At 41.2% G+C, this 20,358-nt stretch overlaps 1 protein-coding gene across 2 annotated transcripts in view; it reads left to right on the forward strand.

Moving 5' to 3' along the window:
* The window catches only part of ANKDD1B (ankyrin repeat and death domain containing 1B), a 49,824-nt gene that overhangs the window by 14,506 nt on the left and 14,960 nt on the right, over positions 1-20,358 (forward strand). The window contains exons 4-10 of one of the 2 annotated variants that reach the window (XM_014594702.3): positions 8,987-9,085; positions 9,182-9,286; positions 10,218-10,316; positions 13,535-13,633; positions 14,921-15,019; positions 16,236-16,334; positions 18,593-18,691. In XM_014594702.3, the coding sequence (XP_014450188.3) occupies positions 8,987-9,085; positions 9,182-9,286; positions 10,218-10,316; positions 13,535-13,633; positions 14,921-15,019; positions 16,236-16,334; positions 18,593-18,691 (699 nt within the window). The remainder of the gene's footprint in view (positions 1-8,986; positions 9,086-9,181; positions 9,287-10,217; positions 10,317-13,534; positions 13,634-14,920; positions 15,020-16,235; positions 16,335-18,592; positions 18,692-20,358) is intronic. The other variant, XM_019482397.2, reaches the window with a different exon arrangement.

The raw sequence follows: 20,358 nt of genomic DNA on the forward strand, positions 1-20,358 counted from the left end.
GGCTGCAGCACTTGTGGGATACAGTGTTTGGCTAAAATTTGGCTAAAAATTGCTTCGCAAGCTGTGCTGAGTGGGCAGGTACGTTTTTGTGGTGAAGCATCCAAGAGTCGGACACCCACTTTTCTGGTGGTTTTTCTGGTTGTTTTATTCCCAAATCACCGGTTAGAATTGAATGACATGAACCAACAAAAATTCCAACTTCTTCTGCTATCTCTTGGACAGTCAATCACCTGTCATTTCAAATCAAACTGTGAACCGCTGCCACATTTTCATCATTTCATAATGTTGAAGGGTGCCTGGAACACTCATCACTTTTGACCGATGATCATCCTTCCTTAAACAGATGATACCATTCAAAAACTCTTCCATGGCTCATAGTGTCATCACCAAATGCTATTTTAAGTATTTCAAATGTTTCATTTGCCGTTTTACCAATTTCCATGCAAAATTTAAAGTACACACGTTGTTCTGGATGCTCTGACATAACAAAAGGGGACGCACGACACAAACAATCTTACTTCAACTGCTGGCCACAGAAAACTGTGGAAACACTATAAGCAGCAAACCTGTCTAGAGGAGTCCCAACTTGCCCAGACCATGTTCAGCAAAGCCATGCCCTCTACCTAATACTTTGTACTACAAATACATGTTTAGTCTCAATACTTTTTTTAACAGACTTTGTACATTAGATTAGGGCTCTCCCTGGGGGAGAGGGGGAGCCGAATTGGGGCGACTGCCCCAGGCCCCGCGCTTTGGGGCCCCTGTGGAGCCGGACCAGCTTCGCATCCAGCTCTTCCCCCTCCCCCACTGTTGCTGTGTCCAGGCCCCACACAAGCTGATTTGTCCCGGGCCCCTCACCCTGCTACAGTCGTCTCTGCATCAGATAACTCTGTGTGGTAAGATGGCTTCTGAAAAAAAAAGTATGAATAATTAGGTTTTGTATTTTTTTAAACACAACCTACATTAATTATGTTGTTTTTCTTTCCTCCCTGCATTTGGAATTTATTATTCTGAGGACCTTAAGAGAGAAGAGGGGTTTAGCTTTCTCAAAACCTTCAGTTTGAGATATTTTGTAAAGTACCTAGGAATAATTATATCCTTTCTAAATATTTATTTTCCATGGAAAACTTCTCATGCTTTTGTTCTTTCACAAAAAAGAACTTACATTGAGAAATCCTGACTATGTTTTTTGTTGTGAGCTGGGGAGGACAAATAATTATCTGTAAAATTTAAGATTACTTCATTGTGTGATCCATTTCTCCTACATGTGGTATCCATAGGTTTCTAAAATGCCAAAGCAAGGTGTGTTTTAAATGTAAGGTAATGCAGAGCACTTGACTATGAAGTCAGTGTTGAGTCCCAAAGAGGGAAAGGAAGTTGCCTTGTGAGTAGGCTTATACATTAAATTGTGCAAATGTTGACTGTCTGTTGCAAATGGAAATCCTAATTGAAGCAGCAAAAGGAAAAATGAGGTGACTGGTTTGATCAGGAAAATGTGCCAAGACACTAGTCTTAACTTTTATAGCCACGTTTCTTCCACCTGGGTATTTTATTACGGTTGCATATGTTTTTTGGCAAGCATTTGCAATAAAGCTACTCTTTATTCTGTAGAATATTCTGTTCCATTGGCCGTCAACTTCAGTAGATACAGAATTGGGCATTTGGGGTGCATCTACAAATCACCCTATATTACCGTAGCAATGTCCTACATTGCTATATGGTGCGCCATGGCGACATAGCGATCACACGAGTCTACACATGATTGGCGGCTACTTCACCATAGCGGCGTGCTCCCCCATTTTAGCGCACCGCTATAGTGAAGTAGTGGCAAAATTTAACCATGCACTTACTGTGTACATGTTGCATGCAGTACAGATGGTTACTGTGCTGTGCTTTAATACTTCCAAAAGAAAATACTAAAGCACAGTGATGTGTAGACACGCCCTGACAGTACTAGATTAAATGTGTATGTGTAGTCTGAAAAGTGAATTTATCTCAATTAACCTTAGCCAATAGAGGCATTTGAAGCAGCTATATTATAAGTAAAGCTGTGTTTTAAAAACAGCAACCTGAAGTGAATGTAAGACCAGTACAGTCTTTGAAGTACTAGGGTAATTCTTTTCTGCTTAAGCAAGCAGCAGGTTATCCCACTGTAAACCAGTTGTGACTTCTGAGAGGTCTTTAAGGATAGTTTCACATGTGTTTTACAATATTCTAGTATTCAAGTAGAAAAGGCACGAAAAATTGCTGTAAAGTCCACAACCAAGATACATGCTGTATGTGAGATGACAGAGGCATTCAAACAACTCAAGTTCCTTGGCACTCCAGGGTAAGAGAAGATGCAGAGGTGTACCCCTAAATTGCATACTGCTTTGTTTGGTAGGGAGGCATATAAATTGAATAAATAAACAAGTATTTTCACGAAAGCCTAGGTAAATCCCACTCAGTCAAGGAGGCAATCACCATGGCTACCATACCCACTAGGTGACTTCTCCTTATCTGTCAGTACCATTTCCATTCTGTTTAGACTGAGTTTGGGCCAGTGTGTTTTCATTTACAGATTCACAAAAGTTTAGGGCTGGAAGGGACCTCATGAGATCATCAGGTCCAGCATCCCGGCTCTGGGCAGGAAAGACTGCTGGGGTCAAGTAACCCCAGAAAGGTGTGCGTCCAGTCTCTTTTTGAAGATCTCCAGTGTAGTTGCCTGCACCACCTCCACTGGGAGTCTATTCCAGAGTCTGGTCACATGAACTGTGAAGAAGTTTTTTCTTATATCTAGTCTGAAACCTTCTTCTAGGAGTTTATGACTGTTGCTCCTGGTTTTCCCCTGGGGCACTTGGGTGAATAGTTGTTTGCTTAGCCCCTGATGCTTACCCTTGATATATTTGTAAGCTGCCACTAAATCCCCCCCAAAGTCCTATCTTTTCTAGGCTGAACAGTCCCATATCTGTCAGCCTTTCCTTGCATGGCTTGCTCTTCAGTCCTATTTGAGTCCCTTTATGGGCCAGCTACTGGAAAAATGCATGTAATATGTAATTTAGGAACATATTCAATGTTCAAAAGGAAGAACATTGTGTCATTTGCATGCTGATGTCTGTCTGCATATCACAAACTCTCCCCTTCCCTTAATTGATTCATATACCTTATAGGTGAAGAGAGATGGAACAGGATCTTGACAAGCCTTTAGCATGGCTGAGTAGTTACCCTACACCAACTGTGGAGGTCTTTCTGAAAGGTAGATATAAAATCATAGGACCAAGCCTGTTTACCACAGCCAGGGTTTGCAACTGAATCAACTTTTTTATATCTTGTGCATGTCAGGTTGTGTTGCAGCTCTAAATTTGTCTTGGGATAAAATACTTTTATATAGAAGCAAGGAACAATAGAGTTGTATTTTCAAAACTTAATTGTCCTCTCCAATAATATCAATATTTAAGTAAATTTTGTAATGTTGTAAGCAAAATGTTTACACTTATTTAGCTATATTATTATGTGCTTTTGTCTGACAAGCTGCAAACCATCTGCATGGTTAATATGGAATGGTCTAAAATGAATAACTGTATTGTATAATGCTTACAGAATGATTTTATAAGCAGTGGACAATTGTCTTTGAACAATAATCCTCTGTAAAAGTGACTCGGAAAGGGCCTTTAGGAAGTTTGCTGTTGAGTCAAGCATTGTGTAATTTTAATCGGTATGAATTCCAAGTCTGTATCATCTGTGTTTGGGTAATTTGTTTCTGAGCAACATTAAAATATCCTCTGTGATAAATTATTTTTAGTTGCTGCTTTCTAGCTTTTTAAATATATTTTGAGTAGTAAAGAAATTGAGGACAAATTTCATGGAACCATCTAGAGGTGCACCAATATATCTGTTGCATTTGGGATTGGCACCAATAAAAGGGAAAATGACATTATTGGCTATTGGCTTTTTGGCTATTGTAGCTTATAATGCTTACTGATAATTATGCCTTCTGGCCAGGGCCCTGGACACCTGGGTTCCCTCTCTCCTGCAGGGCTGGGGCCCCTGCATTCCTGGGCTCCCTCGGAAAATGGCAGATTTCCCTTTGCAGGCGGGCGGCATTCAAGCCTGCAAGGGGCCCTACTTGAGGCTGCTGGGAATGAGACCCAGGGGGCACCGCATGCATGTGTGTGGCTGCATGCACGCATATGGCCAGGAATGCAGCTGGGCAGCATGGTTCTCTGCTCTGCTGCCTTTTCCTCAGAAGCCCTGCGCTGGCCACGTGCTCCCTTCCTGCTGGCAGAAGTGGGGGCAGCAAGTTGTGTCCACTGCTGCCAGGTGGGCAGGGGGTGTGCAGCCAGTGCGGGCTCCTGGGGCAAAGGCAGCAGAGTGGAGAGTCCTGAGCCTCTGCAAGCAGCCTGCTTCTCCCCTCACCCTGTTCGGCTCTGCTCCACTTAAAAGCATCCCTACACTTAAAAATGGTAGCAGTGGCACTTGAACTAAAGCTCATTCAACAAGCTTTAGTTCAAGTGCACCCGCTTCCATTTTTAAGCACTGGGACACTGATACATGTGATGTAGGAGGCTGCTAATGTGCACCAAAAAAAAGTTGATTTCTGTCAGTACTTTAAAATGCCATGCATTTCAAAATAAATTGGTTATCAGATCAATATCAGCTGATAAGGTTAGTTAATAATCAGCTATCAGTATTGGCCAAGAAAATCTTTATCGGTGCACCCCTAGAACCACCTATTAGGAGCATTTTAAGACTGGATTTCCAAAGGTGTGCATTGTTGGTCTTATTAAACATGCCTCTGAACATCTTGCTCTAATTATATTAGGTTTTCAAGGATTAGCTTTTAATTAGTAAATGTTGTTAATCATGTAATTTTCTTCTACCTGAAAATACATGCAAACACTTTTTCCATCATGAGGAATTTACACAGAGAATTTAAAATGATGTCTCTTGCAAACAATAATAATATTTTTTATTAAAGTCTATGACTAATTGCACTTGCGTTAGTGTGAGCAAAACTGTAAGTTATTACAAATGACTTGTTTTTTAATCGAGTTTTCTTTTTTCCCTATGTGTTTAAAAAGGTCTTTGATGCAGACTTAGGAGCCACAAACTCAAACAAGTTCAAAATCAGCTGCCTATCCCCTTTCTTTAAATCTATACACTGAGTGATGTCTGTTCCACATGTACTTGTTGCTGTGCTGCTGTTTAATATTTATATTGCAGGACCACTCTGAATCTGCAGTCACAATTAAAGTCCTATTATGCTGACTCCTGGATAAACTCATGAAGATCATAGAATCATAGAACATTAGGGCTGGAAGGGATGTCAGGAGGTCATCTAGTCCAACCCCCTGCTCAAAGTAGGACCATCGCCAACTAGATTGTTGCAGCCAGAGCTTTGTCAAGCTGGGCGTTAAAAACCTCCAAAGATGGAGATTCTTCCACCTTTCTAGGTAGCCTTTTCCAGTGCTTCACCACTCTCCCAGTGAGAAGGTTTATCCTAATATTCAACCTAAACCTCCCTTGCTGCAACTTGAGACCATTGCTCCTTGTTCTGTTACCTGCCACCACTGAGAACAGTCTAGCTCCATCCTCTTTCAAACCACCCTTCAGGTAGTTAAAGGCTGATATCAAATACTCTCTGGTCATGTCAACAAGAGCATGGACGTTTGTTTCCCAAGGGACAAGAAGCAGCAGCACACCTTGTGCCTGGGGAATGCTTGTGCCACACAACCCCTGCATGCAACAGGTTACCTCGGATGGGGTAGGGGAGGCTGGGACCAGCAACTGTGCTGGCCCCAGCACCCTTACCTGGGTTCCTGGCAGCTGGGGAAGCTGCAGCCATAGCAATCCTGCCACTTGGTGTGTGGCCAGCAGCCGGAGTATAGCTCTGGCTGGCCAGGCTCCAGTTTTGGGTGGCATGCACTGCCCCCATGTGCACCATCCTGCTTTTTTTTCCACAAGTTTTTTTTTACCCTGGGATCTCCCAGGATCAACCCTCCTACCCCGTGCTGCTTCCTTGCAGCACAAAGAACACCTGAATGTGCTACATACCACACGGCCATGCTTGTCTGGATGCAGCCTATCAGTCTTCTTTTCTGTAGACAAAATAAACCCAATTCCTTCAGCCTTTCCTCAGAAGTCATATGCCCCAGATCCCAAACATTTTTGTTGCACTCCACTGGACTCTCTCCAACTTGTCCACATCCTTTCTATAGTGGTGGGCCCAAAACTGAACACAGTACTCCAGATATGGCCTCACCAGTGCAGAATAATTACTTCCCTTGATCTGCTGGCAACTCTCCACTAATGCGGCCCAGTATGCTGTTTGCTTTCTTGGCAACAAGAGCACAGTGCTGACTCATATCCATTTTACTGTCCACTGTAACCCCCAGGTCCTTTTCTGCAGAGCTGCTGCTTAGCCAGCCAGTCCCCAGCCTGTAGTGGTGCATGGGATTGTTCTGTCCTAAGTGTAGGACTTTGTACTTGTCCTTATTGAACTTCATGAGATTTCTTTTGGCCCAATCCTTCTCCTGGTCACTCTGAACCCTAGCCCTACTTTCCAGCATATCTACTACACCCCAGAGCTTGGTGTCATTTGCAAACTTGCTGAGGGTGCAAGCCATCCTATCTTCCAGATTGTTAATGAAGATACTGAACAATACTGACCCCAGGACAGACCCCAGGGGCAATCCATTTGATAATGGCTGACAACTAGACATTGAACCATTAATGACTACCCATTGAGCCTGACAATCCAGCCAGCTTTCTATTCACCTTACAATCCATTCATCCAACCCACACTTCCTGAGTTTGCTTGCAAGAATGTTGTGGGAGACAGTACCAAAAGCCTTGCTAATGTCAGTATATTTCGTCCACTGCTTTCTCCACATCCACAGAGCCAGTTGTCTCATCATAGAAGGCAATCAGGTTGGTCAGGCATGACTTGCCCTTGGTCAGTCCATGCTGACTATTCCTAATTGCCTTCTTCTCCTCCAAGTGTTTAGAAGTGGATTCTTTGAGGACCTGCTCCATGATTTTTCCAGGGACTGAGGTGAAGCTGACCGGTTTGTAGTTCCCTGGATCTTCCTTCTTCTCTTTCTTAAAAATGGACACTATATTTGCCCTTTTCCAGTTATCTAGGGCTTCCCCTGATCTCCATGAGTTTTCAAAAGTAATGGCCAGCGACTTGTACATGTCCAGCTTTTCTAAATAGTCTCCAATCTGTTTTTTCAGCACTGTTGGCTGCTCACCTTCTCCCCAAACTGTGCTGCCTGGTGCAGCAGTCTGGGATGCTTGCATGTGAAGAAGGCATTGAGTATTTCAGCCTTTTCCTCATCATCTGTCACTAGGTTGCCTCCCACATTCAGTAAGGGACCCACACTTTCCCTGACTTTCCTCTTGTTGCTAACGTACTTGGAGAAACCCTTCTTGCTACCCTTCATGTTCCTTGCTAGCTGCAACTCCAGTTGCACTTTGGCCTTCCTGACTTTACCCCTGCATGCCAAAGCAATATTCTTATACTCCTCCCAAATTGTTTGTCCAAGCTTCCACTTCTTGTAAGCTTCCTTTTTGTGGTTAAGCTCACCAAAGAGTTCACTGCTAAGCGAAGCTGGTTGCTTGCCACACTTGCTATTCTTCCTGCACATCAGGATACTTTGTTTCTGCACCCTCAGTAAGGCTTCTTTCAAATACAGCCAGCTCTCCTGGACACCTCTTCCCCTCAGACTGGCCTCCCAGGGGATCCTGCCCATCAGTTTCCTGAGGGAGTCGAAGTCTGCTTTTCTGAAGTCCAGAGTCCTTACTCTGATGCTCTCTTTCCTTCCTTTCCTCAGGATCCTGAACTCAGTCATCTCGTGGTCACTGCTGCCCAAGTTGCCATCCACTGCCACATCCCCCAACAATTCTTCCTTGTTTGTGAGCAGCAGGTTCAAGAAGAGCGTGGCCCATAGTTGGTCTCTCCAACATTCGTACTAGGAAGTTGTCTCCAATGCTCTCCAAAAGTTTCCTAGATTGCCTGTGCACTGCTGTATTGCCCTCCCAGCAGATGCCAGGGTGATTGAAGTCCCCCATGAGAACCACGGCTTGTATTTTGGTAACTTCTTCCACTTGTCTGAGGGAAGTCTTATCTACCTCAGCATCCTGGTCTGGTGGTCTATATCAGACACCCACCACATCACCATTGTTACTCTCCTCTCTAACCTTAACACAGAGACTTTCAACAGGTCCATCTCCAGTTTCATACTGGAGTTCACAACCATCATACAGCTCTTTTACATAAAGTGCAACTCCTCTTCCTCTTCGCCCCTGCCTGTCCTTCCTGAACAGTTTGTACCCATCCATGACAGTGCTCCAGTCATGCAAGCTATCCCACAAAGTCTCTGTTATTTCAATCACGTCACAGTTCCTTGACCGTGCAAGGCTTTCCAATTCTTCCTGCAGGCTCCTTACACTGTCTCTGCATTGTGTTTTAGACCTTGGGGGAAGGTGTGCATTGCAGTGAACACATATATACAAAGTGAACAAGTTGGGAGGAAAAATAAAGAGTCCTTTAAATCTTTATCTATACAGATCTGGAAGACTTCAGGGGACATCTGTATCATAGAAGGAAGTGCTGTGCAGAGATAGTCAAACAAGTGGTGCTTGTGTTAGCTCTGGAACCAAAAGCCACCAGTGCAGCATCTAAGCTAATTAGCTCTACATCTTTTAATTAATGAGTCTGAGGGAAGAGGCACAAAAGTGGATAGGGTGCCCTAAGAATTTTACTGGAGACATTGTAAGGGAAGAAACACAGGACAAAGAAAAAAAAAAAGAGCCACCATGGTTACCCCCATGTATATGTCCACATTTAGCCACCCATCTCTAGTGACAATATTAGCGGGGAAGCCCTAAAACCTGGAGAATAAAATCAGCTCCATCTCATTCGTCAAAGTTATCATACAAGACATGAATTGTGGCATGTCGGGTATTTTAAATACAATTTCTGCCTTTCTTATTTTATTTGCAGCATGGGCTGACAGCAATTCATCTTGCAGCTTGGTCTGGAAACCTAGACATAATGAGAATGTTGGTTAAAGCTGGTGCTGATCAAATGGCTAAGAATCAGGTTTGTCAGTGTCATATTTTAACTAACATTAAACATGTTGTTATGTTGAGAGGAAGTCTAATCAAATCTTAAAAAGCTTACTTTTATTTTCCTTAGGATGGGATGAACGTCCTGCACTTTGCAGCTCAGAACAATAATGTTAAAATAGTGGATTACTTTATCCAGGATCTTCGCCTGAATGAATTAAACAAGCCTGATAAGGTACAGCATGTGCCCAGTTACTTATAGGATTTATGGGTTTGTTACCTTGAGATTGTGAGGTCTGTTTCAATGATGAAGGGTATTAGCTTTTAGTTGGCTATTATATATGGACTTTGGATTTTTAGCAGTGTGAGGGACCTGCATTTTGCTCAAATATCTCCTCTTGCCTTGCTACATTACGATCTCACTTTAGAAGTTTGCCTTGTGAAGTGGCAGTTTCATATCCCCAAAAATAAATATGCTATGCTCCTGCAAGAGGCAAAACACCTCTGAACCCCATTGGCTGTATTTATCTGACTGTGCAAGTTCTCAGCCGCACAACTTGCATTAGAGTCAGCAAAAGGAACATAGAAGTTTAATCAGGGAAGCAAATCTAATGCTTCAGGCCATAAGCTAACTGACCTGATTAGAAAGAAAATTTCTCTCCAGGGGCAGGTTATTTCATAGTTGTCCATTATGGAGTGTCTTGCATCTTCTGAAGTTTCTAGTACTGGACATTGCATTCAGCCTCTATGACTGCCACAGAGATCTGTAGCTGATGGTATTTTCAGAATTCTGGTCATATGCAATGCTTAATAAAAATAAGTCTTTAGACATCTATAATGTCCTTTATAGAGAACCTCATGCTTTAATGAAATTATCCTTCCTCTGAATATGTCTCCAAAAGAAGTAACAGTTTGGTGCAGTTTCTGTTTCCATTATTACTGTTTTAGACTTTTTGGTCAGGTTATAAATGCTTCTTTGAGGTAATTAATCCAGTTCTCACCCTAAGGAAATTTTCCTTTTCCTGTACAAAGTTAGGCTCCAGATCTTTGTATGTTTATATATATATATGGAGCATATGCACATTTTTATCCACAACAATATAGCATATCCTTACTGGTGAAAGTTCTGCAATATTAATGTCTTTCTTCTGATGACACTGTTCCAGAAAGGTAGAAAACCCTTTCTTCTGGCAGCTGAAAAAGGCCATATTGACATGATAAACAGTTTGATTTCCCTCAAGATGTTCACCTCTGAAAAGGATCAGGTAAGCTTTTCTTTTCCATATAAATCAAAATATAATGGTGCCTAAAGTTTATAAATGAGCCCAGTGTAGTTACTTGTGTAACTGAAAGACTTACACCTACGGAGACAATAGTATGGTTTATAAGAATAGCCCAAGAGATTAGGTTAGTGATACTGGGTGACCCTTGAAGAACTGTGGAACTCTCAGTGCTTATTATCTGGAAGCTTTTTGATGTCTATTATTAATATAGATGATGTAATCCAAAGCTAATACTAGAAGAGGAAATATGGTTGAGTAGTTAAGCTGCTGACCTAGGAATTGGGAGTCTTGGTTTCATTTCTCTGCTCTGCTGTCAACTTCCTGTGTGACTTTGGGCATGCTGCTTCAGGCTTAGTTTTCAAAGCTATTGTGACACATAAAGATGCAGACAGACACCTAGTGGTGTTCCTGAACTGCCTGAGCATGAGGAAAGTGGGGAAGTGGGAGACCTGGAGGAAGAGCAAGCAGGAGTGGGCAACAGGAGAGGTGTTTTCATACTTGAGAAATCAGGGCAATCAGCAACTTACCTCAGGTGCCTATACACAAATGCATGGAGCCTGGGAAACAAGTAGGAAGAACTATAAGTCCTTGTACAGTCATGGAGCTATGACATGATCAGAATAACAGACTTGGTGGGATAGCTTGCATGACTGGAGCGCTGTCATGGATGAGTCTAAACTGTTCAAGAATGACAGACAGGGAAGAAGAGTAGGAGTTGCACTTTATGTAAAAGAGCTGTATGATGGTTGAGAACTCCAGTATGAAACTGGAGATAGGCCTGTTGAAAGTCTCTGGGTCATGAATGACTTGTGCCTCCTGAGGCTGGGGGGGCACAGCGACTGCCCACAGGCGGCAGTGGTAGTGGCAGGGGTGTGGTGGCGGTGAGCAGGAACCCGCCCACAGGTGGCTATGGTGACTTCGGCGGCGAGGAAAGGAAGGATGAAGAGCAGCAAAGTAAGGACTCTGGACTTCAAAAAAGCAGACTTTGACTTGCTCAGGGAACTGATGGGCAGGATCCCCTGGGAGGCCAGCCTGAGGAGAAAAAGTGTCCAGGGGAGCTGACTATATTTGAAAGAAGCCTTACTGAGGGTGCAGGAACAAACCATCCCAATGTGTAGGAAGACTAGCAAGTATGGCAGAAGCCCAATTTGGCTTATCAGGGAACTCTTCAGTAAATTAAGTCACAAAAAGGAAGCTAATAAGAAGTGGAAACTTGGACAAATAGAGACAAGTATAAGAGCATTGCTCGGGCACCCAGGGATGAAGTCAGGAAGGCCAAAGCACAATTGGAGTTGCAGCTAGCAAGAGACTTGAAGGGTAACAAGAAGGATTTCTACAAGTATGCTGGTAGCAAGAGGAGGATCAGGGAAAGTGTGGGTTCTTTACTGAATGGGGGAGACAACCTTGTGACAGAGGATGCAGAAGAGGCTGAAGTGCTCAGTGTCTTCTTCAACTCAATCTTCACAGGTAAGGTTAGTTCCCAGACTATTGCATCTGGCAGCACAGTTTGGGGAGGAGGTGAGCAGCCAACAGTAATGAAAGAACAGGTTAGGAACTCTTTAGAAAAGCTGAACATATACGATTCCATGGGGCCAGATGGGATGCACCCATGGGTGCTGGGAGAGTTGGCTGATGAGGTTGCAGAGTCACTGGCCAAAATCTTTGAAAACTTAGGATGATCAGGAGAGGTCTCGGATGATTGGAAAAGGGTAAATATAGTGTCCATATTTAAGAAAAGGAGGATCCAGGCAACTACAGACCAGTCACCTTCACCTCAGTCCCTGGAAAAATCATTAAGCAGATCCTTGGGGAATCCGTTTCTAAGCACTTGGAGGAGGAGGAGAAGGTGAAGGAGAAGAAGGTGATTAGCAACAGTCAGCATGGATTCACCAAGGGCAAGTCATGCCTGACCAACCTGATTGCCTTCTATGACGAGATGACAGGCTCTGTGTATGCGGGGAGACTAGTGAATGTGGTATACCTTGATTTTAGCAAGGCTTTTAATATGGTCTCCCACAACATTCTGGCAGTCAAGCTAAGGAAGTATGGGCTTATGGACTGTAAGATGGATAGAAAACTAGCTAGAGCATCAGGCTTGGAGGGTAGTAATAAATGGCTTGATGTCTAGTTGGCAGCTGGTATCAAGTGGAGTGCCCCAGGAGTCGGTCCTGGGGCTGGTTTTGTTCAGTGGCTTCATAAGCAACCTGGAAGATGGCATAGAGTACATCATCAGCAAGTTTGCAGTTGACACCAAGCTGGGGGGAATAGTAGTAGATATGCTAATGTGGCCCAGCCCTGCCCCTGGGGCTGTCAGCAGGAAGGGATGGGAGAGGGGGAGCAAGCTGCCAGCTAGGGTTTGCCCAGCCTGAGCTGCAGGACCTTTCTGCCTTGTGACCCCCCCCGAGCTCAGGCTGATCAAACCCCAGCCAGCAGCTCGCTTCCCCCCTCTCCCTGTCTCCTGACAGTCCCAGAGCTGGGAGTTGGGGTGGAGGGGTGGGGGAGCGTGCATATCTGTTGGTGCCCATAGTTCTTCTCCCTCTGCTATTTACCACAGGTGTGTGTGCTTGTTTTATTTTTGTTGTTTTCTTTTTGTAAATATCTGAGCATGGTGTAAGGCAGGGGGAAAACAGTGAAGATAACTTCATTTATTTTAGTGGTACTACACCATTTTACACCAACTGAGGTTTTGGCCCTCAATCTTTGTAAGTCGTTGCTTTTTAAGATGCGTTTAGCCAGACCTAGATTCCTTTCATGGAGAAATCTGTATAATGAAACAAAATTCCATTGGAAACGCTTTACAATTTTCCCCCTGCCTTACCCTCTTGAGGGCTGGGTTTTCTTTACTTGGTTGCAGGGTAGGCAGAGATTTCAGGCCGTTCCATAGGTGGATACTTCAAAAACTTCAGGGAAGTTGCAGAGAGACTGATACAGCCACCACATCCTTATATCTTCCTTTCCCTGTGCTAACTCAGATTTCCTCAGTATTGGGAAAATATCTGAATATCCCATGGAGCTGCTGCTTCCCTTTTTGAGGTGCAGGCCTATGATCTGATATTGTCTATGTCCAGTAGATGAAGAGACCACAACGCCTTGTATTTAAATATCTCCCTAAAGTCCAGAAGCTGTTGTTTTCTTGTAATTGCAACACCCTGTACTGAATTTGGGGCTTACATCATGTTTCTGGATGTTTACATTTAAAGGAAGGAAACACTGCACTGCATTTAGCTGCTAAAAATGGTCACAGCGAGGTGGTGGAAATTTTGCTGAATCAATGGGAAGAAATAAATAAACTCAATGAGGTGAGACTACACAGAAGATGCTGGGGGAAATAAAGGTAACAGGTATGCAAGGCAAACATGAAAGCCAAGATTTAAAAATAAAACCAAAATAGCTGTAAAATAAATAGAGTTTCTATAAACTAGTCAGCACAGAGCATGCATGCATCAAAGTTCCTTTAAGCCTTTGTGCTAAGTCAACAAAGGAGAATGAAGAGATGCCATAGATTTTTACCTCAGTGTTTCTGCTTTCATCCAGCTTGGGTCAGTAGGGTATGGAAGTTGCTGTCATTTGTTGCCCACTCTTTAATGAATCTGTAATGAAGTGCCTTATACATAATGAGCAGATGTGCACATCACAGAAATCTCCACTCTGGCTGGCACTCTGTTCTGCTGTCTCAGCAGAGAGGTCATGGATTAATGGGACACAAATTGCACCTCAGTGTGGTCCTTCCTGAATGACCTTGTCCATTGGCAGAGTGACATGATAATAGTGTTGCTGCTACTGCAAGTGTTGCACATACCCGGTCTGTTCTGTGGTTAAACAGAGGTCTTTCAACTCCGTGATTGTCAGGCTCATTCCTTTCATTAGTGCCCAGTTTACTAAAATACCAACCAAAATATCCCCACGTTGTAAGTGAGAGAAAGTTAGAAATTATTAATGCTACAGTGAACATTGAAATGCTGAGGTGACTTTAAATATGCACAAGTATTAAGTAAAAATGAGAAACAAGGGTTTTAGGTAACTGTGCTGTGTATCTCATTTATTCTAAAGACTCACTAGGGCTATGGATTGATTTTTATTCAATCTAAAAAATAAAAATGTAGGTTTACTGCGCTGTTTAGCTGATGCCAATATCAAGAACACATCAGAAATACGCAAAATTTGGCTGACAAAAACTAATTTTTGGCACTTGTGATATGTATTGGATGGATCACCCATAGCAATATTGTTTTACTGGTGTGTCTGTCATTGCAATCTGTGGTCATAGTTGTGTCTAGTAGTGTGGGGGGATTTTAAACACACAAACGCAATAAAAATATGAAAATAGAGCTTGTGTATATATATTTGGACTAGATTAGTATAAGGATATATTTATTAGAAATTTTTGTTGTAACCATGCACAGGTTAATAACAAAGGATTCAGATATTATTACCATCGTAACCAAATCTCATTTTCTCCTTATTCTGTATCACTCTGGCTAAGCTTGTATACCATATGCACCACATAACATGGCAAACTAGGTCTGTTTCACAATTGCACAGATTGAATGTTAACAGACATTTTTCTTTTTATTATGTTGGGCTAGAATGGAGAAACACCATTTTACTTGGCTGTTGAAGGAAGTCATGAAAACTGTGTTGAGATGTTACTGGAAGCAGGAAGTGACATCAACATTTCTGATAAAGTATATGTATAATATTTCTTTGCACATATGGTTAATGGGACATCCTAGACTCTGTGAAGGGCCATGTTCTGTGCACTAAAGGCAAATAAAAGTTTTGTAAGGACAGGGAAACAATATTTTTAATAGAAGGTCTTTAAGAAAGTGGATAAATTACACTAGATATTTATGTTGTGTTGAGCCTTTTTTATTTACTTTATATTCAGTAATAAAACACATGGCTTGGAAAAATAATCACCAGCGGTAATTGAAAAATCTGCATTTTTGGCAGTATACAACAACTGAGCTGATGATAAACATGTTGTCCACATCTGATTCCTGGATTCAGGTTCAATTTTCATTTATTTAATGGTCTTGGCTTAGCACTGGAATTTGAGGTGAAGCTCTTGGTCCCTAAAAAATTGAGAACAGAAGCATGTTCTGATAGCAGAAGGGACAGTGGCTGCTGCATGTAGTAAATATAAGAGATGAGTGTTTTCTAGTTATTTCTTTTATTAAACTAAGTATATAATTGGGGGAGAAAACTGAGGAAGGGGAGTTTGGGCCCAAAAGCTTATCTAACTTCTTTCCCAACTATACAGTTGGTCCAATAAAAGATATCACAAAAAATTCCTCACCTTTATACATTTATTGTACCATCACTCTAACTCCATTTAAAATCTAAACAGATTTCTGATATATTTTAGCTTAGAGTCACTGCAGCATTTGATAATTCACCATCCACCAGGATAACTTCTTGCCTACAGTATAAATTTTTCTAGGTTTCATTGTCAAAAAAACCATTCTTGCTTCTTTTGGCCAAAGTGTTAACAGAATGTTTTTTCAGAAGTTTGGGAAGTGTGCAAATGTGAGTGTAGTTACTTGTTAAAGGTCACACCAATCTAAAGGATTGGGAGATACAGGGAAAGCTTCATTTTCAGTGGCACAGGGTAACTGAATAAGTTGGATCTTCTTTTTCCTGAGAATAGATCAGAGGGGAGTTGAATTTTTAGAAACCTATTTTGCCAGCTACCAGTGTCATATTCCAGTAAACATTCATATTGATATGTTGTGTGATATGATCTCCTACTTCATCATTTTACTATAAGCACTTTTTGATTAATAGCACAATTTTAAACTGAAGCTTCATCTGTATGGGTAGCCATCTTAAAAAAAGAATTTTCCTTAATACTCTGAATTAGTTCCAGTGATTAAAAAGCCCTTTGTTTGTTTCTTTCAGCACAACAATAATGCTTTGCATATTGCAACACAGAATGGACATATATCCTTAGTCACATTTCTTATTGGTAAAAATATAGATCTCGTCACTAAACCTGAGGTGAGCATATAAAAGTAATTCTTTCAGCGTGACTTCCATGGTTGTCTAGCATGGTTTATCTTTCTTAATTACCTTTTTTTAGAATTCTACTAGCCATAGGGTTACTTATTCTATCATTAATTATTTTAATGTAAATGTCATTGATGATGTTGTTGTATGTGGGAACCAACAATTTTAGAACCCCTTTATGCTAGGTGTAGTTATAACATTGCAGATAGTTCCTGCTTTGCAAAGTTTATTATTTAAATGGGGAAAACACCTTAATGTCCTTATACACTCTGCTTAAAAAGAATCCCATCAGAATCTATGTAAAATCCTACCTTGATTTTATTTTGTTCTATGACATTTTATAACATTCAAATTGTGTGCCATCTTAGGCATGGGATTTCTTATTATATTTAAGATTTACCATGATCCTGAAAATGACTTTATTGTACTGAAGCAATGCTACTCGACCTGCAGCTTTCAGGCCAGATCTGGCCCGCAGAGTCATTTAGCCCACCAGGCTTCCCATGTGTTAGGAAATATGGAAGTGGATGAGCAGTGGCAGCATTAATTGCCACTCCTAAGCTGCCAAATTTATGGGCCTGTGGGGAGTCCCACAGACCGGATAACATGGCCCTGTGTGTTATATTGCACCAACGCATTGTTGGACTGGCACATGGAGGTGCTCTGTGGCCAGGTCCAAGCATGGAGGGTTGAATCACCACATGACTGCAACTGGTATATGGCCACATCCAGCATGCAGGTCAGGCCAGTGTGTGTGATCATATTTACAGACCAACACAGTATGGGATCCAGCGCCCACAGACTGACCCCCTGCCACTTATCCAGCCCACAGGGCCAGAAGCCTGGGTACCACTATACTAAATTATAACATTAAAATAAAATATCTGGATTTTGTAATATAAGTGGCCCAAGCATTTGTTTTATATTTTAGCATTGAAGGAACAATTATTTTATTCCCTTAAATATCAGGTTTTTATCTTTGCAATATTCACAGTAAAAAGTTGAATGAGAGTTTTATTTTTTTAAAACCCTGAAGAAATGGGTGTGGTTTATGTTAACACTACCTATATGGCAGTGGTGCTAAATTATTTTTAAAATCTATTTAAGACTTGCAGATTCAGCACGCAAACATTACTAACCAATCTGTTGGGTAAATACCTCGGTTTTTTCCACTAAAAATCACTTGCATAGTAAAATTTAAATGTTCCTTTTACATTAATAGTCTACCAAGATAATTTACTATCAGATATTCTCACCAAAGCTGCATATTTTAAATGAGTGTTAGAGAATATTTGTAGAAAGTGGATTTTCAACTCTCGGACTTGATCTATCACCCCAGAAACCTGATCTGGAGTCGTGCTCATTGAGTCTGTGTTTGGACAATTGCAATTCCAGATCAGGTCTGCAGGGAAAGCAGAAATGCCACCATACATGTTCAACTAAAACACAAGCCAGCACATTGTGAATATGAAGTGCTTATAATGAACTACTTGTAGACAGTCTCCAGACAAAGAATTACTCAGTGTCATTGTGCAGTGAATAATTACAGTTTTCTTTACTTGCTGTTTGTAAGTTGCTTTAGGTAATTAATGAACAAAAAGAGATTAGGGACAAGGCTTTGCAATTGGGTTTCCATGAACAGTCCTCTGCTCCTGTGTGCATCTACAGGGGATAGGGCCCCTCATATTAATAATTTACCTGATAAAAAGTATTCACCTAGCTCTAAGCCCAGCAGACAATTCAAATGAAATTGAATGGCTCTTCAATGTCTTTCTTGGGAACAACAAAATAATTTTGTACAGTAACAAAAATGAAGACGTAGCCCTTCAGCACAGCTTTATTTATTTGCAGGAGTGCAAGCATCTTTATTCAGAAAACATTGAAATATATATTTTTATAGCAAGTGATACTTCATCCCTGAAGCATCATTCAAGCAGTTCTTTTTGCATGGGACCTTTCTCCATTATATCACATTGCGCAAAGCAATTGGCAATCATGGTAATGGATTTTGACTGAAAGAGCTGTTCACAAATATGGGTTCAGAAACAGGGAATGGTGTGACTTTTTCTTTTAGGGCTGAGAGTAGAAGTTTCTTCACAATGAGGAAGCATAATTAGGCAAAATTATTACTGCATTATGCCCTGTTTCAAATCTGAGTGGCAGGGTTTAATGGAACCCTCCTATATTATTTGAATGCCACTCTTGATGTAAGTGTCCAAGCCTAATAGTTAGTTCATTTCTCTCTACAGCAGAAAAATTCCCCTCTCCACATAGCTGTCATCAACAATCATCTTTCTGTTGTAAATTCTCTTTTGGATGCCAATCATGACATAAACTGTTTGGATCAGGTAAGCAAATTGCAAAGCAAAATTACTTCTGTATGAAAGAGGAGAATGTATTTTTTAAACTTTTGATAAGTAGCTATTTATTTTAATAGCTCTTTATAAGGTCAGAGTACAAAAAAGGGGATGAAGAGGCATTTGTCTCATACTCATTTGCATATGTCTTGCTATCTTAGAGACGGGTAGCAACATAATATTCAGAAAAGATGTAGCTTGTTTCCTACTTGAATACCCTACTTCTGTATTTAACATATTGCTAAAGTGAATCAAAGTTTTTGAACTGAACTAGGCAGACAAGGTTCCTTGGGTGAATTTGATATCTTTTATTAGACCAACTACACTGAACTACACACCCACTTCAGCATGGGAGGCCATTGTTGTCCCTACAAGAAATAATGCCCCATTTAAAACTGATCTTCTGTGGTACATGTCAAGCGAGGCACCTTTCAGGGTCCCTGCCTCTTTCAAGCTCCAGTTAATTTTCAAGGTTGAAAAATTGGTGTCATGTATAAAAAATGTAATCGGCACAAGCACTTTCTCTTGCTTAAGTGTGACTCCTGTATGTTCTAATCAAACAGTTCCAGATTCTGGTATTTATTATTTCTGTAAACAAAAGCAGTGAACATTGTCTGAAAACAATAAGCATTAACAAGTCAGGAAGCACCGAACCTATAATTGCTCTGTCTCCTGTGGATCATAGTGTTTTCTGAGAAAGAACTTAGTTTTGTTAGATCTGCTGCTTTATCCTTTATCCTTTCTCCATTATTGTCATGGATTACCTAGATTACATATTTAATCCTTTATAGGAACCTAGATCTTGAGAGTGGCATCGTTTTGCATAATCTGAATCAAAGCAGATAAATAAAATAAACACTGAATTTAATTAAAGGATAACATACTATTTCTCAAATAATGCCATAGAATAAACAGTTCTGAAAACTCTTCAGGCTCATCTTGGGACTTCAATAGCATATGACCAAATGTACACTTGGAGCTGCTTCAAAAGAAGGGGAGATGCTGCTTGAAAATGCTGGAGCTATTATATGTGCATGATCCTGTAGTAATAGAAGTGAGCTAAATCTCTCCAACTGTGATCCTGGATGAAGTTGGGTCCAAACGTACATTTGTTCATACCTGTTGTTTCTAGCATGCTTGGAGAAATACATGCCAATAAGAGGTACTATGATTATATATCAGACTGCAGAAAAATGTATAATATTTTATATGAGGAAAAGTAAGTTGTCATCCTGTCAAATGATGTCATAGAGCATTGCACAATGGAACAGAGGTAAGGTTGTATGTAGAAACTTTGTGCTGATGCTTCCTGATATTTCAGTCCAAAAGCAGGAGTCTGGAGATGCTGAATCTTATATGTGACTCCTATAAATGGTGATATGCCTTATCTTCAGCAGTGGTGCTTCCAAAGGTGTGAAATACTTTCCTATATTTCATAGTAGTCAAACAAGTCAAATAAGTTGTCTTGCCACTAGACATAAGCAAGAGGCAGACACTTGGCAAAAGGGAATTGGGAAGTGCCAGTTGCTCACTGGAGTGGTTATTACCAGAGTTAAATTCCTCTATATATCAAGTAAAATCTTGTGCAGAATGAAATTACAAGCAGGCCAGTGGGTTTTTATGGTTTATTTACTGAATATAATTGAATAAATGTGGGG

Source organism: Alligator mississippiensis, chromosome 3, assembly GCF_030867095.1.
Source record: "Alligator mississippiensis isolate rAllMis1 chromosome 3, rAllMis1, whole genome shotgun sequence".
Taxonomy (NCBI): domain Eukaryota; kingdom Metazoa; phylum Chordata; order Crocodylia; family Alligatoridae; genus Alligator; species Alligator mississippiensis.